This window comes from Rhipicephalus sanguineus, chromosome 4 (assembly GCF_013339695.2).
Source record: "Rhipicephalus sanguineus isolate Rsan-2018 chromosome 4, BIME_Rsan_1.4, whole genome shotgun sequence".
NCBI classification, from domain to species: domain Eukaryota; kingdom Metazoa; phylum Arthropoda; class Arachnida; order Ixodida; family Ixodidae; genus Rhipicephalus; species Rhipicephalus sanguineus.
In genome coordinates, this window is record NC_051179.1 from 62,235,285 (window position 1) to 62,258,760 (window position 23,476).

Genomic DNA, 23,476 nt, shown 5'->3' on the forward strand with positions numbered 1-23,476 from the left:
GCCCGTCCTCTCCGCCAGTACGCAGAGTAAACTACTCTGAGGCCGTGCTCAAAAATTGCACTCAGATGTAGCCAGATCCGCTAGAATGTATGGCAGCGAATTCATTATTCTGCGTATTTGGCTTCAATAAGTACAAAGAAGAGAAGACCACTCAACTAAGACTCAGCAAGATGCGCAGTTGACATAGCAGTGCATGCCCCCCTCCCACCCTCTCTTTTTTTTTTTTTGAGACAAAAAAAGCCACTTTCAGACGGCGTGGGGTAAACAGAACCCTGTCGATACCCTGTACGTTAGTGCAAGCCTCAGTGCGTGCGAGCTGGAACTCTCGCGAGCCAGACTGCCTGTGTGAAAATGTAGTACCTATGTAGCCGTCGTTTCGCAGTTCTTTCACGCACAAAAAGGTACACGATTGGTAGGGCTGGCAAGGAAGGTGCTCAAACTTCTAATGGAGATTCCCTGTCTTCGTACACGTGGTTCGCCGAACGCAAACACTGAAAAGTGCTGCATGCGTCGTTCGTACCGTAAACACACACAGCGCAGCACTTTGCCGGAAAGTGGCACAGCCGGTATTTGTATACGCTGCCTGTCTATCCGTTACTTCCTCTCCTTCTCGTCTACTCGGGTCCTGTTTAGTTAAAGGGAAGCAAGAGTGCGTGCGGCGTTCCTGTTATTGTGTTGGGCGGGTTGCGAAAGAAACGGCGCACTTTCGTTGGCCGCGCTAAGTACTTGCATATTGATCGGTTAATTGCAGCTCCTTTTATTTCTTTTCGCGATGTACTTGCAGCTCGTGGAAACCAACGGAACGCATCTATCGGCATATCAATGTTGATTGCTGCAGGCCCGATGCCCTAAAGTGACGAACAATGCAACACGCAATGCATTTCCTTCCCGCCTTGTTGTAGTGGAAAGCTGGTTGGTTGGCAGTTGGGCAGGCGGGTTGGTTTGAAGACGATTGAAGGGACACGTGAATGTTACTGCACGCGCAGAATGGGTTCTTTCCGACCTTGTGCCCAGCCTGACTCATTCTCACCGCCACAGCGGTGGTCGAAAGTCCCGAGGTCGCAATGCCATAGGATTACATGGGATAGCTGCCTGCGGATTTTTGGCCCCCCGCTGTGCATGTTAAGCTTCAACACACTATGCTTTTAATGTAAGGTCATAATGACGATCACAATGAGAATAAAAAGTGCGCGGGACAGAGAGAGAGAGAGAGAGAGAAAGACAAGGAGGTGATGACGAGGAGGAGGTCTGGTGGTGATCCTGATTGTATACAGCCCTTACAAGCGCTATCATCGTTACTACAAGTGGAAGTAAAAGCCTCCATTGGCCACGACAAATACTCAGTTGGTTTTAATGTTGGTCCGCGGAGCCGGTATTTCACACTTCAAAAGCAGCATTTCGTTTCTCACTAAACATCACCGTGTTTGCCTTATGATTGTCTTTGTTCGTTCCATTGCCGTTCATAAAGAAAGGGAGTATGATATACATCCCACATAGCTGACTTCAACATGCTGTGAAATGCTCTACCCACCTCGGTAGGCTAGCGGCCAAGGTGTTGCGGTGCAAAGATCCAGGAACCGATGGTGGTGGTGGTGAGCTTGCCGCAGGAAAGGTTTGTCTGGCGTACCGGGTTCAATTCCGGGCCAAGGAGGCCGCATTTGGATGGAGGCAAAAGCCAAAGAACACCCGTGTGCTTAAATTTAGGCGTAAGTTTTAAGGAACCCTGAATGTCGTAGTTATTCCCAAGTCCCCCACTACGTATTTCCTCGCAATCGTGATTTTTTTAAAAGCTAAAATCCCGAAATTAAGTTTCATTTTTCTGCAAGATTCCCAAATGTATTACTGCTAACTTCGTCCAGATTTATCTCGAACCTAACATCATTTCAGTCTCCCCATCCAATTTTCATAAAGGTCTACCCCCAGTTATACCCCTCGACGTAGAGTCCATGTGCGAAAACGACAGGAGCCTGACTGCGATAGGATTTTTATTAAAAATCTGTAGTGTAAAAAAAAACGAAAAAAAAAACACCGTGTATACAACAGACACTAAACCAGCCGGCGAAGAAAGTTGCCTCTCAGGCTTCGATTCAAATAGTTAAATTGTTCGTTTCCTTTACAATTATTTAGCACTCCGCACATGTTTTGCATTTTGTTGCATGCGTTCCTGCATGCGCTTTGACCTCCAACTGTACGCCACGACAAAATTCATCCACCTTTCTCTAAATTTTGTGAAGTCTAGTTATTGCTGTGATATTACGCAAATTGCCGTAATAGTATGCTTTTATACTAACCAACCAAGTAACCTACACTCAGAGCGAGCTATTTTTCCCATCACCCGCTGGTGGACAGCAAATAAGCAAAAATGGGCTGTCAATAAGCAACATCTGTAAATAAGCAACGCCTGCAAATAAGGAAAGATGGGCTTGCCTCTAGATATAGTGGAATTGCGCAAGCTGCTTACCATTGAAAAAAAAAAAAAAATCTTACGAACCAAACATACATGGCTGCGTTCTCAGCAGGCGCGTACCAAGAGAAGTGAGGTCACGTAGATAATATAGCAGCTAACAAAAAATATTTATTTAATATCAAACAAACATACATATCATGCATTTGCTTTTCAGAGTTACAATGCAGCAGCAAAAAGAACTCTAGGTTAACAATGACGTAACCTGCCCGTTGAATTGAAGTTTATAATCAAAAACAAACGGAGAAAACATCGAATATAGAAGAAGACTGGGTAACAGGCTCAAACAGATGAGTGATACAAATGGCGTCAACAAGAAGAATATTCAACCCTTGCAAAACCGTTGCAGAGATACAAAGAGAGCACGTTTAACGTAACAAAGCGGGTCCAGTATCATTCGTGGTCAGCCAAGTTCGACCAAAATGCACACTGCAGAAAAATGGGCATTCGACTAGCATGTGCCCGAAATATCAATGTTACATCGTAAAAAACGATGCCGTATTACGAGAGATCAAAAGGCATCGAGAAATAATTATAGCTGTCGATTACATCGACGCGATGTGAAGGTTGGAATGAACACGATGAACACTTACAATGGCAGTTGCACTCCGAGCCTCTATATTCAGAAAGAAATTATGGCAGTCTCCACAACAATCTAATGAGGAGAGTTCGCCTACTGTCTAATGCCCGTTATCAAGACATCAAAAGAGCAGAGCACATTTGTGATGGTGTTTGGTTTTGCTTCTTTTTTTTTTTTTGCTAAAACAGGGTAATCTTCTTGTCGATGGGGATTCGGCACATGTGACAGACGCTGAGATTGGCAGCGCATCTGTCACAAGCGGCGTGGCCGCACATGAAGGCCACGTTTCGCTCTCGTTCCATGCAGATAATGCAAGTGTGGGCTTCCTCCAGCCTCCTCAGCTTGGCCTCTAGCTCCCGCTGGGCCTCGCTGTCTGCAGGTTTTTCACCTGCAGAAAAACAGAGTGAATAAGCTTACAGAGAGCTTGTTAAAATAAGCTTATTGACAACGGCGCGTACAAGTACGCATGCCACCGGCGCACCTTCGAGGGCGCTGTAGCCGGGTTTTTTCCGTACGACAACGCCGCCACCGAAATCTATAACTCATAACAAGCTCCACTTTAAAGAAAATGCCATTGAAGAGCGAAGTGCGAATACGAGCTAACGAGTGACTGAAGGAGTTGAAAAGTGGGTTTTCACGTATTCATCTCGGCAACGAATATATATACTTGAAGTGATAGTATTGTACCATCTACATTCAACCGAATATTGTTATACATTTTTTTCTACCAAATGAAGGGCAACAAGACGATAAAGGATAAACAGAGAAGCTTGTACAGAAATTTTATTTTTGCCTGCTGTGTTATGCGTACAGTAGAACCCCGCTGTTACGTTCCCGGGTGCTGCGTTTTCCTGGCTGTTAGGTTGTTTTCGGCCGGCCCCGGCATAGCTGCCATTGGATCCTGTACACTGGGAACCCCGCTGTTACGTCGCAACTGTGAGACCGTTCCCGCATAGTGCATTGCGTACCGGCCCTCCCAGATGGCCAATGCTGCCATGTTGCTTTTTCACGTGGCTTGGCTTGGTCCTCTTGGTGGCTTCGATCGAATTGGCCACCATAAGAGGTGAGGGCGACATCTATGAGGCATATTTAAGTCCCGCCACCAGAAACACAACCTCCGATATCTATTTTTTATCTAAACATGGCGTCCATGACGTGCCTGGGTGCTAAAAATTGGTTTTGATGCGTTCAAAAAAAAAGTACGGACTACGAGATTAGTTTTTGTTGCCCGAAGTCATCCTGATTGCGGAGCTAACGGCTTCATTGGCCGTAACAGCGCCGGATTTGTTGCGGTGATTTGCGCGCAGTGACGACGCCAAAAGCCACATGGCACTGCAGGTGGTTGAGAGACGTCTTGTGCTGATCGGGCGTGAGAATATGTCCCAGACGACGCTGCACGACTCTTTCAAGCGAAAGGTTTGAAATAAAATTGTGTGCTTCTTATCACTACTCTAATATCTCATTATTTTCTGTTTTTCGGCTCTAACGTTTCCCGGCTCTTATGTTTTATTTACGGTCCCATGAAAAACGTATCAGCGGGGTTCTACACTGGCTAACGTGTCACGCTACTAAGTTCCAGGACATGGGTTCGATTACCAGCCACGGTGGCCGCATCTGGGTGGGGACGAAATAAATAAAAAAAGAGAAAACAACCACTTAGATTTAGGTGCACGTGAAAGAAACCCACGTGCCCATAGTTTAACCGGAATCTTGGCTACCTCATACCTCGTCGTCGTATTGTGGCTTTTGCACGTATAAAACCACTGAATGAAACGTTCCTGAGGAAATGCTTGTTCTCGTCTCGCTTGCTGCGTCGCATCATAACGCCTCCTCGTGATCCTCTCAGTCCCAAATTGCAAGTTTTTGTGCTTAAGACCTCCAAATTAAAACGTTTCTTTGGAGATAGGGTACAAAGCTAGCAGATCAAGCTTTCGCACATGCATGCAGCAGATACTTAGACCTTACAGGCCCGTCTTCACCCCTACAACAGAAGACAACTGATGACGGATGTATGCCTCGAAGATGATGCTATGCATGAAATTAAAAGAAGTGAATATTTTCTACAAGAACAAAAAGCTAAGCCAATAATTATTCACAGACAGCTTTCCTACGCAAGAAAAAATACAACCCCTATGATTTCTTACACAATAAAGAATACAACTCCTATGATACAGTGCAACTCGTAAAGTTTCTTTTCAAACGGGGTGGTGCGCCTGCAAGTTAGTCAGTTTTGGTTCTGCATCGTACGCTGTGCCAAAGTGGCTTATGACACTGTTTCTTGGTTAACAGGAGGTCACCTTTAGTTAAGTTGATTTGCTCAGAATTTACTCATTATCATCAGTAGTGGAAACAACAAAAAAGTGCTTCGCATTCATATGGAAACACTGGGACTGAAATAAGTAGTGTTTAGAACTCTGGCTGAACACTGAGCTCGTGCACAACGCCTAAGTCTGCTATCACTTTCCACGCGTCGCATGACGACCCAATGTCAGCTTTTTTTTTTTGTGCGTGCGGTTAGTCAGGTTCCGATTCACTGCAGCGTGGAGCCCAGCAAGTGGCCCACACAAATAGAGGAAAACGAAAAAAAAAATGACACCGAGCACCACGCACCATCCGAGACCTTCCCCGTGATGCGTTCACCGCAGGAGAGACAGCACTTCATGCGCCGGCAGCAATCCGGGCAGTACAGCCGATGGCCGCACGGTTCGAACCACACACTTGCAGGAGCGTCTAGGCACACTTTGCACTTGCCATCTTCCGAAGTACCACCTGCTGTCGCTCCGCCACTCGATCGCTCTGGGCTCGACGTAGCGTGTACACTGAAAATATATGGCAGTGCAAGAAGGATGCGTAATGGTTCCTTCAAATGTGACAGCACAGTAGTGAAAGTATTCCATATCAATTTCAACACTAGAATAAATAGTGCTTAATGCTTCTTTGTTCTAGCTCGTTATCCTAGAAATTACGCAGATGCAACGCAAACAGCACTGTGGTGTGAAGTTCTCCGTGTTCTTGCATGTTTTATGCCCTCCGGTGAATCTTAACCAAGTGGCCGAACTTTCCGTCTTTGGAACATCGAAGACGTTCCAGTTTTAGTCCACATACAAGCTCCATAAACGCTGTGCTGTCTTCCACAAACGGTGAAAAAACAAAAATAATTTTCTATAGAAAAAAAAGACATGTGATATGCAGCGTATTTAGTTATCATTAGATGCAATCACATACCTTTTAAATTGTCCGTTAGTAATAGCCTGACACAATGCCTGTATTATTTATACCGCAGCACAGACTATACACAAAGCCTTTCCACAACGTCTGCAATGTTGCCTGCTACCTGCAGAAAGAAAGCCACCTTCGAGCCTTTAAGGTGGAAACAGTGAGCCCCGTGAGGCAAACGGGTTACTCTGTAGAACACCAAACGTTTCTTCTGCTGTAATAATGCGTTGTTCTAACCCGATATTTTCGAATATATAAAAGACCACCGCAATCGCAATAAATCAGCACGAGATTTTAATGCAAAGTAATGAAGCTCGACGTTTACAGCCATACGAATCGCGAAGGCACGAATCGCGTAACCCTGCGTTGACAATGGGGACTCCCAGGACAAGCCACAGCGCTAAACTACGGTCCGTGCAGAGTACCAGAACGCGGAGACCTGACAAGCCCTCACACGACAGCACTCCACCTGACGAAAGCTGGCACGCAGGCAAGCCACTTTATCCCGCAACATCCAGTATCGCGATATCTTACAGAAGAAAATGTTTCACGAAGGCCTACATGAAAGAAAGGACAAATAACGGCAATGACTCTCGAAACATGACGCTTTGTAGGTTATCTGCGTGGTAGAAGTAGACTTACAGTGACCGAGCGACGGCACATTCTTGCTTGCAGGATATGCTGACAATTTTATCAACGACCCTGCAGTAATGTCTAATCCTATTAAATGCGAAGCATTTCTTAGCAAACCTTTGGCACTTTGAGCGTTTCTATCTATCTATCTATCTATCTATCTATCTATCTATCTATCTATCTATCTATCTATCTATCTATCTATCTATCTATCTATCTATCTATCTATATCTATCTATCTATCTATATCTATCTATCTATCTATATCTATCTATCTATCTATATCTATCTATCTATCTATATCTATCTATATCTATCTATCTATCTATCTATCTATCTATCTATCTATCTATCTATCTATCTATCTATCTATCTATCTATCTATCTATCTATCTATCTATATCTATCTATCTATATCTATCTATCTACCTATATCTATCTATCTATATCTATCTATATCTATCTATCTATCTATCTATCTATCTAGCCGCCTACGTCTGGGTGCTCGCGTGATCGCCTCCTTAACTGGGTGTATACCAAAATTGGCATAGGAGGGTAACAGGACTTGACGAATGTGACTTTCTTGTGATGACATGACTAACGTGAAAATCCTGTCGCGTACGTCGTCAAACCCTTTCCTCCAGACACGTGTGGCACATACCCGTTTACCACGGGCCGCGGTGTACGGGTATGCGCCACAGGTGATTGACAGTTTATATCGACCCAGGAACGGCGAGAACAGACATTTGTAACTTAAATGCGACAACGTTAAGCAAAACCGACATCGGTAGCGTTGACCCGACTAATGGAAACAATGAAAATTAGGATCCCAGCAGGAATCGAACCCAAGCTTTCGGCGTGGTAATCCGGTAATCTACCACGGAGCCACGCCTGGTCAATAAACTGGTTTGGAAAAACAGCCTAAGCAGGCGTAGTATCGGTGCAACGTCAATTGTGGTTGTGGTGCTTGCTATCTAATTTTACAAGAAAGCAACAAATACTACATGATATTGCTACGATGTGTACTCCTACGATAGAGGCGTCATAACAGATTAACATCCGTGGTTCCAGTGTTGGCTCCGCTTTCATAGCAGTCTAATAAACATTACATTTGTATTCGTATGATTCAGCAAGCTATATTGAAGCATTGCTCGACCCCGGAGGAATACATTAAAGAAAGTTACATATGATATTCACATAACCGCACCGTAATGTGCACTTATTCCGCCAGAACGACGCAGTGTTCACTTCATTTCTTACGAGGCTGGGCGATGGCCTCATGCTAACCGAGAATGGTACCAGATTGATCGACGGTCGCTTTGTAGAGTTGGCTACGTAGGCCACATACGCCCAGGTAGTTTACGAATGCAAGCGCTATCCACTGATGTTGGTCTATGTAGCACTATCCAGGCCTACCAGCCTCAACGGCTTATACTTCACCAACGCGAAGGGTGACTTCTGGTTCCGACATGTCGCCGGCTTTATCGACAGACAACTTGTCGACGAAATGACCGAGAGTTCCAAGATTTCCAACAGCTGTACTATACATCATACTTCACTACGCATGGACCCCTCGTCACCGTGATCACGACAGGATCCGAAACAAGTCATGACCAGCTGCTGGTGCTCACTGATCACGGTGGTGATGACCTTGTTCAAGAAAGGTCAAGAACTTCTTCCACACATGCACACGGGTTCGTGAAACGTGCGTGCGTTCACCATCATAAGGGACAAGTAGAAGCACTACATATCAGCTTAACGCTTCTGGTGTTGGCAATACCCGTGTTGTCGTTGGCAGCGTTACCCAACTGTAAACAACTGGTTATATAACACATATGCGGCTCTTCAATATATATGTGTGCCTATAAAATTTATACAAATCTTTAGCGTCATTTTGTAACGTTGCGCTCAGTAAAAAACTTACGCCACAGTCACATTCCAGCCGCATGCTTCGCATAACATCGACTCCCACGGTACGTGGGTTCTGCCGAATTTTTTTCAAATTGATATACCCACGCTAGCGTGGTGGTTATTCGAATTCTAAAATAACTTTTCATTTCATTTTATCAACGTCACACCGGAGGGCCTTTCCGCTTAAGTGAAATAAATTCCTCCATTAAAGAGCTTGTTTTGTTACTTCACGTTTAGTTTACTGCCTCACCCTTAACACAGTTAAGAGTCGATAATCAAGCCCCACAGAAGTTTGGAAGGCAGATGTTGCTCAAATACGTCTCTCGAAAGTCCCCGGTCTTGGGTTTCCAGCGTGCTGTCTTTCTGAGTTCAGTAATAGGGTGATTCCACGTAAGATGGAACAAACGATGGCTGGTCGACCCCTTCAATTTATTTCAAAATTTTATATATTCTTGCCTGATGAGTAGAAAGATCCCAATTTTTTTTGCCGCCAAAATTTTTTTCGAGGCACAGGAAATTAATAATGACGGAGAGGTGGAGTGGAGCGCTCATCTGTTCTGCTGTTTTGGCCAACTTTCGTTATGAATTGCACAAGATATACTGAAGTTAGGTAGCTGAAATTTCTTTAACTAAATATATACATGCTTTTTCTTCTGCTCAGGTATTTTTAGTTTTTACGTGTAGTGTAGATGTTTTTATAAAAAACATCGAAATTGACCCAGGAAACGTTATTTTCTTTACTTTGAAGGTCTTTATCTCAAAAAAGCCTTGTAGCAGAACAACGAAAATTCTGAATTACGTTGTTCGCACACTTATCTACCAAACTGCCGAATCTTATATTTATATAACTTTTCAGTAAGGAGATACGATCGCGCTAAGTTCAAGAAAACACCGAACAATGGAAACTTCAGAAGACAAAGAAAAAACATTTTTCATATTTCACAAACTTTGTCCACTTATTCTCCTCCACATCAGCTTTCACAATCATTAAAAACATACTGCATAATTTCGTTGCACTAATAGTTACGGCCCCTCCAATGAGACCCTTAGGCAAGGATTGGCAATTCCAACTTCTTGCCCAGCAAGTGTATAAAATGCAGGCAGGATTGGATTTCTTTTTATTAAAAGGCCAGCAGTACCGAAAAAGGTGTCGACGGCACTGAAGACGTTACTTTTGAATTATTTGGTCACTGCAGCGGCCACGAGCATGGGGCTACGAAGCAGGCGCGCGCGCACCCGAGATGCTCGTTGTAAGAGACGGCGCAGTGAGAGCTCGTTTTCGCGTCCTCAGACCGATTGAGTTCGAAACAGCAACACCTCTCGGGTGACTTGAACGCATGTGCACCGGTAGTCGCAGTGATCTGGTTAATGACGTCGATTTCTTTCTCAGGGGGCATAAGAATGTCATCGTTCAACTGCGCGTTCCGTGAAGATCTTTCATTGCAGTGGTAGTAAAAGCACGCGTAGCACAAGTAGTCCGTCTCACTGACATTCACTGATCTTTCGGGTGTTAAACGTTCCTTCAAAGCAGTGATGTCTAGGTCGGTACATCTGCGAAATTTTGGCTTCTTTGCAATAATTAATGGCGAACTGACACGATTTTGAGACATCGCAAAAGGGACATATTTTGCTTCGTTGCTATGCAGTGTCAACTCTGTCCACACACCGGAGTCAGAACACGTATAAAATATTTTAATTGGACTTTGAAGTTTTCCTCGCTCAGAATCTGCAAGCCAGCCCCACTGCAAGGGCATTATCCCGACGAGTCAAGACAGTTCCCCCAAGTTTGCGAGTTCTGCGTCCTGCATGCAGCCTAAATAGTAGAAATCACTGTCAGGGTCACTGGGCGACAATTCACTCATCGTTCTTTATGTGCACCACGAGCAGATGGCGGATTTGCTGTTAGTACGTCGCGAGTTTCTGTATCCCCGTCACGTCACACTGCTATGAAACGACACTGAGAAGTCATCCCCTCGATATCGAAACGAAAAGTGTCTTTTTAAGGTGGCGCTAATTAAAATATATACGATGCATTAACAGGCACCACAATAGTCGTTTTAGGTTTGTCGACACCAGTATTTTTATTTAGAGCAACAATCCGAAAATACAATCATTCAGAGCTATACTTTCTCACCATGAGACGCACAGGAGGAGTAGAGTAAGAGCAAAGCGCAAGAACTATCGGCGCCGAATGAAGTGTGAACAGCGCACCGAACGCGCGGCCAGTTCAGGCCGTCTGCTGCCGACATCTAAGAAAGGCAAGCGCATCCGGTTACCGATAGTTTTGCTTTTCTTTCCTTTGACAGTCCATATTTTCCTTTCCACTGATCGCAACTGGCCCAGCGCAGTTTCTGTGGCAGCAGCGTGCAAGCGAGCGTTTCTTCCATCTCCGCCGTGTTATCAGCGCCTAGCTGCGATGCGAACAGAGGGCGGATTGAATAGCGAAGCTCCAGTGCACGTGCGTTCAAGTCACCCGAGAGGTGTTGGTGTTTCGAACTCAATCGGTCTGAGGACGCGAAAACGAGCTCTCACTGCGCCGTCTCTTACAACGAGCATCTCGGGTGCGCGCGCGCCTGCTTGGTAGCCCCGCACTAGTGGGCGCTGCAGTGACCAAATAATTCAAAAGTAACGTCTTCAGTGCCGCCGATACCTTTTTCGGTACTGCTGGCCTTTTAATAAAAAGAAATTCAATCCTGCTTGCATTTTATACACTTGCTGGGCAAGAGGTCGCAATTGCCAATCCTTGCCTAAGGGTCTCATTGGAGGGGCCGTAACTATTAGTTCAACAAAATTATGCAATATGTTTTCAATGGTTGTGAAAGCTGATGTGGAGGAGAATATGTGGACAAAGTTTAAGAAATAGAAAGAATGGTTTTTTTTAGTTGTCGTCAAGTTTCCATTGTTCGGTGTTTTCTTGAACTTAGTCCGACCGTATCTCTTTACTGAAAAGTTATATAAATATAATAGTCGGCAGTTTGGTACATAAGTATGCGGAGAAGGTAATGCGGAATTTTTGTCGCTCTGCTACAAGGCTTTTTTGAGATAAAGAACTTCAAAGTAACGAAAATAACCTTTCCCGGGCCAATTTTGAGGTTTTTTATAAAGATATCTACACTACACATAAAAACTAAAAATACCTGAGCAGTAGCAAAATCATGCATATATTTAGTTACAAGAAGTTCAGCTATCTAACTTTAATATATTTCGCGCAATTCATAACGACAGTTTGCCAAAACAGGAAACCGGATGAGCGCTCCACTCCACCTCTTCGTCATTATTGATTTCCTGTGCTTCGAAAAAATTTTTGGCGGCAAAACGAATTGCGGATCTCTTCTTTCCATTCATCAGGCAATAATATATCAAATTTTGAAATAAATATAAGAGGTCGACCAGCCATCGTTTGTTCCATCTTACGTGGAATCATCCAATAATAATATCTGAGGTTTTGCATGCATGCCGAAACCACGATGCTGTTATGAGGCCCGCCGTAGTGGATGGTTCCGGAAATGCTGACAACCAGGGGATCTTTAGAGGGCGCCTAAAGCTCTTTCTGTGTTTTCTTGCGAACTTTTAATTATTCCTAGATGCAGGATGTGTTCGCAATAATTATCATAATATCTGGGGTTTAACGTTCAATAACCACGATATGATTATGAGAGACGCCGTAGTGGAGGGCTCCGCAAATTTTGACCTCCTGGGGTTCTTTAACGTGCACCTAAATCTAAGTCCATGGGCCTTAAACATTTTCGTCTCCATCGAAAATGCAGCCGCCGCGGCCGGAATTCGATCCCGCGACCTTCGAGTCAGCAGTCGAGCGCCATAACCACTAGAACACCGTGGCGGGGAGATGTGCTCGCAACTTTCCGTACTCAGGTACGCCTGCTACAAAGGGTAGGCCTCATTGTCATCAGCGGAGAGGTTCGGAAGCCCGAATGATATCGTTCAACTAGGAGTTACCTTGTCGCCGTCTTCCATTTTAGGAGCCGCTCCACAGATTTAAGGTCGCCGGCTATTGCCAGGGGCGTCAGTCCTTTCTTGTTCTTCTTGTGGAGGTCGCCACCCCTGCTGGCCAGAAAGCAGGCCAACGCCAGGTTGCTCTCCGAGCTTGGAAGATCATTCACGATCTGCCCAAAGACAAGAAGTTACACGATCGCCGCGTTGCAGAGCTTGCTTCTGTGTAACAATGCATCGCCAGTGTCTCAGAGCAATAAAGCTATAATTTGGGCAATATGTTAGCGGCAATATCAAGAACTACTTCACCACACTTCATATACCTAGCCCAGTGAGAAGGCTTGTATTAGGTGACCTTTCTTCAGGCACGTAGCCAGAATTTTTTTCGGGGGGGGGGGGGGGGGGGCAAGGCCTAATTATTCGAAAGAAAGTCTTTTCATGGCAAAAAGAAAAAAAAATTGCCCGGGAACATAAAAGGCTGGACGAATTTCGGGGGGGGGGCGCCCCCCCCCTTGCCTACGTGCCTGCCTTTCTTGACTACTTCTTTGGTCATTCGTTCTTTATTACACTGATTACCACACAGCTATGGAGTTCAGTCTTGCACCAATGAAATTATAGTAATTACATTACTTTTTGTTTTAGTGAGCAACGTAGTGAATTACTTGTTGGCTGGTAATTTAGTAATATAATTATTTACTTCACGCGAGAAATTCCAACAAAATTACTCAATGCTTTCTCCAGCTACCTTTGATTAAAATATAGCATGTACATAAAAGATACGAAAACAAGAAGGAAAAATAGCAGACAGTTAATCTGAGTGTAAATTTGATGTCAATTAATTTGCTTGTCGGCGCTGTTTCCTTTTGTTAGGTTTACAATTTTAATGCGAATATTTTATATACAATTTAAACGTTTAAACCTACCCTTCTTATGATTGGTGCTTTGGAAGAACTGACGGCAGCGACCTTGACATTTGTTCGTTTCATCAAGCTCATGTGCATGGGAGTGTCACCATCGTTGTCTGGTTGGTTGATGTCTGCGCCAGCTTCAACGAGCAGTTCGGTTAATTCGCAGTGGCCTTGGTGAACAGCTAGGAGGAGGGCTGTTTGTTGTAGGCTGTTCTTGATGTCAACCGTGCAGCGGCCCTAAAGAAAGACACGCAGAAAATTCACCACTGCTTGGACGGTGTTCTCTTGAATGCCATCCAAATTCAGATACCCAAATTCAAGCTTTTATTGCGATAGCAATTATATGGACAGTCTCGGCTGATTTTTGCCGTCGCCATGCACCGTACATATATATATATATATATATATATATATATATATATATATATATATATATATATATATATATATATATATATCTTGTGGCGAAGAAATTGGTACTGCTTAACGGTTGCGCTCTCCAGCGGCTCCTCGCCGCTGGAGCCGCTCGCGCTCGGAGCCCGTGCCTTTGCCTTGACTGTCGCCATAGTGCATTGTCGCCGAGTGCCGTCCAATAAACAGCTTAACAAATATATATATAAGCCACAAAGAAACATAATTCAGGAAAACTTTCCGACGCGCGGAATCTAACGGGCGACCTCTTCCAGCGAGCGGCGTTAGACGGTTACTCCACCAACACTACCGTCTTTCAGCCTGCTAACGGCGAGCTATTTATATACACCATTTCCTTCAGCATGCTTTCTTATTCGCCACATAGATGGCGCGATGTGCGCGCGTTGCGCGCTTTAAATATCATCGCCCCGCTCCTGCGAACGCCGTTGGCGTTCGCCCTACAGGGCGTGGTCGCCTTCGTGCGCTTATCTCGAGGAAAGAAGGGGGCGGCGGTGGAGCGGGTGGTTGTATGTCTTGTGCTTTCCCCTCGATGTCCACGCTGAAGCCACAGAGCGTACGAAGGTCACTTCGCAGCGGTTGCGTTTGCGAAAGGAGCGCGCTGCTCAAACAGAAATAAGTAACAACTGTGACAGTTCGCGCTCGTCCCGTGTGTACCTGTTCGTTCCTTTCGTATGTCCTGCTTTATGTTTGAGCAGTGCGCTTCAAGTGTCGAGCTGTGACGCATGATAGTTCGCGCTCGTCCTGTGTGCGTTCTTTTCGTGCGTCCTTTGGGCTCGAGCGACGCGCTGGCAATTTCGAGCTGCTTTGCGTTCTTCGCGTTACATTCCAATTTATTGCTATCACATTCATTGCTTCGCGGTTGCGGCGAAACTGACTTTTTTTAATAGCGGAGCTGTTTAAGCTTGAGGTTGATCCTATGTCGTATAAGAAAGCTCGGTGGGTATGCGCCACAGGCAGTGGTTGTGTGCCAAGCAGCTTTCTAGCATAGCATAGCTATGCATAGTATAGTATAGCAAGGTCATAACAGTCATGCATAGTACAGTATAGGAAGGGTTGAAAATGAAAGTGAGGGTGAGAAGGGCTAATGCGAGGGTGAGGAGGAAAGGAAGAGGCGAGAGGGTAGACATAGCATAATCATGCACAGTATATACAGTATAGCAAGGGATATGAAAGATGTGAGGGTGAAGAGGAGTGATTTGAGGGTTATAGGAAGAGGGAAAGCAGAAAGGTTAATACAGAAAGAGATCAAGAAAAAGACGAAAGAAAGAAGTTGATGAAGAAAGAACACAATCTGCATTCGGCAGGTGGCGGCGCTTGCCTACCAGCTCCGCTGTTTAGTCAGATTTCACAGGCCTGGAACTGGCTTTAATTTTTTTGTTGAAATAAAGAACGGAGCATGCCGAAGTCTGTCCATCTTGCATATGCTGCGTGTATTAAGCATAATGTTAGCACGCGTCGTCATACTTCTATTCAGACGTACGGCATTAAAAAAATGGTGAAGAATGATGAACGTGGTACATTTCTTGCGTTATCTTGCGAACGCATGACCGAGAAGGTTTAAAGACTATTTTACGGATGGCTTCGGTGCCGCAATATTGGACTGTAGCATTCGCGCTTTGCATGTTTACCAACTAAACGAACAGCGCTACGGCAGACGCACATGCATGAAAAACTGTTGGGTTGGTTGGTGCATTCGACGTTTCGTGACATTATTTCGCGTCACGATATACGAAAACTTAAGGCAGCTACGCAGTAGGGGTGCCAAGCCTGAAGGAGGTGCGGAGCTGGGCGACCTTCCTGTTCTCTTTCTCTCTTTATTCCTTTCTCGCTCTCTGATTTTTCTCTCTTTCACTTTCTGTCTTTCTTTCTCTCTATTTCTCTTTCTATGCTATGCATATTTCTTTGATTCTCTCTATATCTATTTCTCTCTATGCTATGCTTTACTCTCTCCCCTCCTCCTCACCGTCACATTTCTTCTCACACTCGCTTCCCATTCCCACCCTCTTACTATACTACACTATACAAGGCTATGCTATGTTCTGTTAGGACGCCGGGACAGCCGAGTGATTACGACGCTCGCCTTCGTATCGTGGATATGCAGGTTCGAATCCTGCCTAACCAAGAAATTTTTTTTTCGCCAAGAATTTCTGTCTCCTTTTCTCTCTCTCTTTCTGCCTCTCTCTCTGTACTAGTTTTCTCGCCCATCATATTTATTGCATCTCACGCCGGACAAATCAGCGCACGTGTTCTGGGATCGAAGAAGAAGATGAAGAAGGCCGATCATGATGATGATAGTCTTCTGGTGACTCCGCACGGCCCGAAGTAAAGCTTAACAGCTCTGCTGTTAAAATATGAAAACATTCTGGATAGCACACACCTAGTCTGGTTTCCGGCTCATCAGGGTCACTCGGTCAGCCCCAATGGCTGCAATCCTAACGAGCAAGCTCACTCTGCTGTGCGAGATTTCACATGCCGCACACAAGATCAGGAATTGCTCCAGGATGACTGCGGCTCCTACAAAAACCCACTTAGTACTTTTCATGAGATCACCTCACACGATAGGGACGGCAGGAGATTCTTTCCTCCTCCACATAAGAAGTTCGCCGAAGCTCAGGCAGTCACATTAGGATTGATTCAAACCAAATACTATCCGACACGCTTTATGCGTGCTTAAAGGGACTGTCTACCGTCCTTCATCGCTTTTCTGTTTTGTACCGCAATAGAAAGCGTACCGTCTAAAGTGTCCAACCTTGCAGCGGTTTCTGTGGAAAGTTAGTAGAAATTTTTAAAATAGAATTTTTTTATCTGCGTTCGGTACTTCTTCCATTGGCGTGAAACGTGCCCACAACATTGGTTGGTGGACGCAATGACGATTGTAGTGTTGGTAAAAATTAAAACCGAAAGCACATGTGATTTCTGTAGAATTACTTTATTTTCGCTGAACACTATTGTAATGAATGTAACGCTCGTTTTCAGAGCGCTAGCGGTTAAATGAAGCCATCTTATATGATTACAGAACACTTGTTTTGCTGTAATCACAGTCTATGCGTTTATTTTAGCATTGCTGCCGCAAGCCAAGTTGATTCATCAAAAAGAGACAATAAATGCACGCCTTCACAGCGCAGCACTTGTGAGACATCCTAACAACAATACAGCGGCACAGTACGACCAGCGCGGAGAGCCGCATGGCATAGCATGAACTGAAGCAGATGAAATCGAAGACGGCGCCGCAGCAGCGCCACCGGGCGCCTTTTCGGATGCGTGAGAAAAAAAAGCAAGAAATTACTCTCTGACGCAACCGAAAGCTGCACTCAAGTGCGTAAAATACAATTTCAAGTTATAGATGTTTGTTTCTAAGCAGAATGAGTCTACCTGCGAGGATTTCTTGTCCTACCAGTAGATTGACCACATCGCTGTTGGGTGCCGCTAGCGGTCATTCTTTCACGATTTTCAACATCAAATTAAAAACATTATTCCTTTATTATGGGGCAAAGGCATGCTTGTTGCCGCCGATGCGACGAACGATCTTCTCATTTTCACCACAATCAGAAAAACTTTTCCGAGCGGTAGGCAGTACCTTTAACAAAGTTGACGGGGATTTTCCCGCGGAATGTGAACGTTGTGGTCACACTCCGGCCGTGTCTATTCGGTCGTATGTTCCGGCTGTGCCCCAACGAAAGGGCTTCAGATCTCAACAGTGAGGCGGAGCGGAAGTCGGCGTATATCCAATGAAGTCCTCCAAGATCAACTGTTAGCCGTCCGGAGAGCTCACGCCATCTAGATAGCTTTTGGCCTACCGGTCCCTACGTGGGCGGAGCCAACGAGTTAGCCTGGGGCTTTGTGCCCTCGGGCCGCAGTTACTCTCCGGACCATAATAAAGTTCTTGCCATGCTATGCCATTAGCTTAACAACCCAACGTGGCGGCGCCCATGCATATTGTCGCGGGTTACAAAACACGGGGGCTTTATTTAGAAAGGCGTACGGCGTGCCGTACTCCAAGATAGCGCTGAAGGCGTGCAGCCGCCAAGAACGTCTTCTTTTTCAGTCTTTCCCGCTGCGCCTCTCGAGCGCACCGGTTGTCTTCTTTGTCGTCGCCAGCGTATAGACAGACACAAATATGGACGCGGCATTACCCTCCCTCCAGAGCGAGCATCGTCTCGATGCTCACGAAGTAGCAGTCGATGCGCAGTTAGCGAGTGGGCGGTCACATCACTCAGAAAAGTACGGCTTCATGCGTACCACGTGCACTGTCTCAGGCAGATGCTGGCGGCGCTTTGAACAAGAAGAGCCGTCAGGGACGACTTCGTACGTGACGTCGCTAAGGCGGCGCAGAACCTTGTAGGGTCCGAAGTATCGGCGCAGAAGTTTCCCCGAGAGGCCTCGCCGTCGTACAGGGAACCAAACCCAGACTCTTTCCCCGGGCTTAAAGGTGACGAATCGATGGCGGAGATTGTACCGTTGAGCGTCAAGTTCTTGCTGGCTAGTTATTCTGACGCGGGCAAGCTGTCTTGCTTCCTCGGCGCGCTCAGTGAAATCTGCGGCGTCCGTCTCTGAATCACCGTCATGAGGCAGCATAGCATCAAGCATCGTAGTTACGTCTCTGCCGTGAATCAGTGCAAACGGTGTCATTTTCGTTGTTTGTTGGCCTGCCGTATTATACGCGAATGTGACGTACGGCAAAATCCTGTCCCAATTCTTGTGTTCCACGTCAACGTACATGCAAAGCATGTCGGCGATAGTCTTGTTCAGTCGTTCCGTAAGTCCATTTGTTTGTGGGTGATAAGCTGTCGTCTTCCTATGCGCTGTACCACTGAGCGTAAGCACAGTGCGCAACAGCTCGGCTGTAAACGCGGTACCTTTGTCTGTTATCACGACCGCGGGAGCACCATGTCTCAGCACGATGTTCTCAATGAAGAACCGGGCCGCTTCAGCTGCAGTGCCGCTCGGAATCGCCTTGGTCTCGGCGTATCGGGTGAGGTAGTCCGTCGCCACTATAACCCATTTGTTACCGCTGTCCGATGTTGGAAATGGGCCCAAAAGGTCCATGCCAATTTGAGCGAACGGAGTTTCCGGTATTGGAACGGGATGTAAAAGCCCAGCGGGTTTGACCGGTGGTACCTTGCGCCGCTGACAGTCAATGCATGTTCGCACGTAATGCTTCACCTCCACTGCTATTCTTGGCCAGTAGTATTTTTCTTTGATACGTGTCAATGTTCTTGTGAAACCGAGGTGGCCCGACGTGGCTTCGTCATGACAGGCTTGCAAAATTTCTTTGCGGAGGATTTCCGGAACTACCAGCTGATAGCTTTTGCCTGTTGATGAGAAATTCTTCTTATAGAGAATTCCGTTACGCAAGCAGAATGCTGATAAATTTCTCGAAAACACTCTCGGCGCATTCGTGGCTCGTCCATTCAAGAAGTCGATTAGTGAGTTGAGCTCCGGATCGTCTTGCTGTTGCCGGGAGATGACAGCCGCATCGACAACTCCTAAAAAGCCTGCGCATTCATCATCCTCTGGGCTCGGTGGTTTAATCGGTGATCTTGATAGGCAATCGGCATCTAAGTGCTGCCTTCCCGACTTGTAGACTACGGTCATGTCGTACTCTTGAAGCCGTAAGCTCCAGCGTGCCAAACGTCCAGACGGGTCTTTCATGTTGGTCAACCAACACAGTGAGTGGTGGTCGCTTACCACTTGGAAAGCGCGGTCATATAAATACGGGCGAAACTTTGCAACTGCCCAAACGACAGCCAGACACTCCTTCTCAGTTGTTGAGTAGTTGGACTCAGCACGGGACAAGGTTCTACTAGCGTAGGCAACTACTCTCTCTGCACCATCTTGGCACTGAACAAGAACAGCGCCGAGGCCCACATTGCTGGCGTCTGTATGGATGGCTGTTGGTGCATCCTCATCGAAGTGAGCGAGTACGGGCGGAGTTTGTAGACGATGCCGCAACTCGTTGAACGACGCTTCTTGCTCTTCGCCCCATACAAACGCAACATCTTCCCTTGTGAGGCGGGTGAGTGGAGAGGCGATGTGCGCAAAGTCCGCTATAAATCGCCGGTAATAGGCACAAAGACCCAGGAAACGTCGGACCGCCTTCTTATCTACAGGCCTTGCGAACTTTGCGACGGCTGCAGTTTTATCTGGGTCAGGCTTAACACCTTCCTGACTGACCACATGCCCCAGGAACTGAAGTTCTTCGAAGCCGAAGTGGCATTTTTCTGGTTTCAATGTGAGTCCTGCGGACCGTATGGCTTGAAGGACAGACAGCAGCCGTTTTAGATGTTCTTCAAACGTGGCCGAAAAAACAATCACGTCGTCAAGGTACACAAGACACGTTTTCCATTTCAGACCGGATAGAACGGTATCCATGAGCCTTTGAAATGTGGCCGGGGCCGAGCATAAACCGAAAGGGAGGACTTTGAATTCATAAAGCCCGTCAGGCGTCACGAATGCGGTCTTTTCTCGGTCACGCTCATCTACTTCTATTTGCCAGTATCCACTTTTAAGGTCCATTGACGAGAAGTAGCGCGCATGCCGTAGCCTGTCCAAAGAGTCGTCGATCCGTGGCAGCGGATAAACATCTTTCTTCGTAACGTTGTTGAGCTTACGATAATCAATGCAGAAACGTAAGCTGCCATCTTTCTTTTTCACGAGTACCACCGGTGATGCCCAGGGGCTTTTTGATGGTTGGATCACATCATCCTCTAGCATCTTCTTGACCTGCTGCTGTATGACCTCACGTTCTTTCTGAGCGACGCGATATGGGTTCTGTCGGATGGGTCTTGCTGTCTCTTCCGTGATTATACGGTGTTTAGTCAGCGGCGTTTGACCCACTCGTGACGTCGAGGAAAAGCAGTCCTTGAACCGGCCAAGAAGTTCCATAAGACGACATCTTTCAGTGGGCGTTAACCTTGGGCCGATGTCGACATCTGGTGCCTGCGGTGCTGTACGAGCCGTTGCTTCCCCTTGCATAGCAAGGCAGTCGTAAGAGTAGTCGAGTTCCTCGAGGTATGCCACAGCAGTGCCTTTACCAATGTGCCGGCGCTCGTTCGTAAAATTGGTAAGTAGCACCTCCGTACGGCCATCAACTAAGCTGACGATGCCGCGAGCGATGGCAACACCTTGACGGAAGAGAAGGGCAGTTACACGTTCGGCTATGGCGTCTTCATTACACTGCACGCTGCAACTGACGGAAACAAGACTACATGACAGCGGCGGCACGCAGACGTCTTCGTCTACCACACGTAACGCCCTGGGATCTTGGTCTGCGTCGGAGGTCACGGGATTGTCAGAGGCAAATGTTATCACGCCTTCACGTATGTTGACAACGGCGCCGTACTCCCTTAAGAAGTCCATTCCTAGTATCAGAGGTTTGCAGCACTCCGGTAGGATCACGAATGAGGCTACAAAAGCTCTATTCCCGATCGTGAGTCTTGCTGTACATTTGCCTGAAGGCGTCATTACCTGGCCTCCAGCATTTCGAATATAAGGGCCCGTCCATTCCGTTCTGACTTTCTTGACTTCGCCTGCCAGTCGCTCACTTATAATAGAAAAGTCTGCGCCAGTGTCGACTAAGGCCGTCACTTCAAGCCCATCAATTGTCACGGTTAGGTCGGCAGTCACAGTTTTCTCGGCGTAATCTTCTTGTTCGTCGTTCTCACGTTGCGGCAACAATGGGGGATTTTTGGCAATTCGAGGACCTGCAACCTTCCCCCCAGAGGTCGCTGCTTTCAGTTTCCCCGCCGTGGGCTGGGAGACCGACCTCTAACGGCGTCAGCAAAACTACGGCGACTCGGTGAAGCAAAACGAGCCGGGGATGGCGAGCGTGTCCGGAAGGTAGCGGAGCTCTCCTGCCGGCCAGCCAGGTCGTCGTCGATGGGGGCGCGGCTTTCACAAAACTGTCGGCGCGTAGCAGCAGGTGCACTTCCGCGGTACCCAGCTGGACGATGGGGGCAAAAACGGTAAATGTGCCCTGGCTCTCCACAATTGTAGCACAGTGGCCGACGATCCGCAGTGCGCCATATATCCGTCTTGCGCAGTTGAGGTCGCCTTATGGGATCCTGCTGGGCCCAGGCTGCAACAGGTGGCGGTTGGCGGTACTGCGGCGCGGGCATGGGCAACGGTCGACGAACAGCGTCTGCATAGCTGTATGCGTCCGGCTGGTACGATAGTTCTGGAGCCAATGGACGACGTACAGCGTCGCCGTAGGTATATGCGTTAGGCTGGTACGACGCATCAGGGTATGGCTCGGGAGAGGCAAACGCTTGCCGAAGTTCCTGGCGGACGACTTCAGCGACGGATGCAACCGTGAACTCCTGCTGCTGCGGCGATTGCGACGGCGATGTGCACCTTGCGTTCTCCTTTGCAATCTCCTCGCGCACGATCTGTCGAATGAGTAAGCGTAGAGAACACTCATCGGTCGCAGTGAGTGCTGCGGCACCTGCAGGTGCACCGGTGGCTCGGCGATCGCATTGATGGTACCGTTGCTGCAGCGCCCGCTCTATTGCGGTGGCTTCCCTGATAAACTCGTCGACTGTTGTCGGCGGATTGCGCACGAGACCAACAAACAGCTGTTCTCTGACGCCTCTCATGAGATGGCTTAGCTTCTTAGCCTCGGACATGTTGGGGTCAGCGCGGTGGAACAAACGCACCATATCCTCGGCAAACATGGCGACGCCTTCATGTAGCTGTTGGATGCGTGACTCAAGAAGGCGTTGTGCGTTTTCACGTCGGTCTGTGTTGCCGAAGGTATCGCGTAACCGACGGCAAAACTCGTCCCATGTTGTCAGAGTTGCCTCGCGGTTTATGAACCACGTCTTCGCACCGTCTTCAAGGGCAAAGTATACGTGGAAGAGCTTCTCGTCGGGGCTCCAGTGGTTCGACTTCGCTACCCGTTCAAACTCCTCAAGCCAGTCTTCCGCATCTTCGTTCGGGCGGCCGTGAAATGGTTCGGGAATCCGAAGATTCTGGACCGTTACCTGCGTAGGACTTCTTGAAAACGCCATTTCTTGAGCAGGGGTGGCTGTCGGCAGCGGGGGTCCTTGTAAAAGGCCAAATTCTGGTCTCAGACCTTGCAGGCGACGGCTTGAGCGGTGTACAGGCGTCTCCACGCGTGGCGGTCTCGGGGGGCTGGATGCAGGGCTGCTCACAGGAGTACCGATCATGAGGCGATGGTACCCAGCTCCTCCACCAGTGTCGCGGCTTATAAAACACGGGGGCTTTATTTAGAAAGGCGTACGGCGTGCCGTACTCCAAGATAGCGCTGAAGGCGTGCAGCCGCCAAGAACGTCTTCTTTTTCAGTCTTTCCCGCTGCGCCTCTCGAGCGCACCGGTTGTCTTCTTTGTCGTCGCCAGCGTATAGACAGACACAAATATGGA

The 23,476-nt window shown here is 47.1% G+C and overlaps 2 protein-coding genes across 2 annotated transcripts in view; both read right to left on the reverse strand.

Annotated features, from left to right (window-relative positions):
• The window catches only part of LOC119391243 (uncharacterized), a 40,872-nt gene extending 39,214 nt beyond the window's left edge, over window positions 1–1,658 (reverse strand). Inside the window, exon 1 of the mRNA XM_037658919.2 lies at window positions 1,532–1,658. Coding sequence (XP_037514847.1) covers window positions 1,532–1,658 — 127 coding nt within the window. The remainder of the gene's footprint in view (window positions 1–1,531) is intronic.
• An 882-nt stretch (window positions 1,659–2,540) lies between these two features.
• The window catches only part of LOC119390083 (E3 ubiquitin-protein ligase MIB2), a 66,920-nt gene continuing 45,984 nt past the window's right edge, over window positions 2,541–23,476 (reverse strand). Inside the window, exons 14-17 of the mRNA XM_037657621.2 lie at window positions 13,679–13,900; window positions 12,762–12,928; window positions 5,655–5,863; window positions 2,541–3,432 (exon numbers count right to left, since the gene is read on the reverse strand). Coding sequence (XP_037513549.1) covers window positions 3,224–3,432; window positions 5,655–5,863; window positions 12,762–12,928; window positions 13,679–13,900 — 807 coding nt within the window. The 3' untranslated portion in view covers window positions 2,541–3,223. The remainder of the gene's footprint in view (window positions 3,433–5,654; window positions 5,864–12,761; window positions 12,929–13,678; window positions 13,901–23,476) is intronic.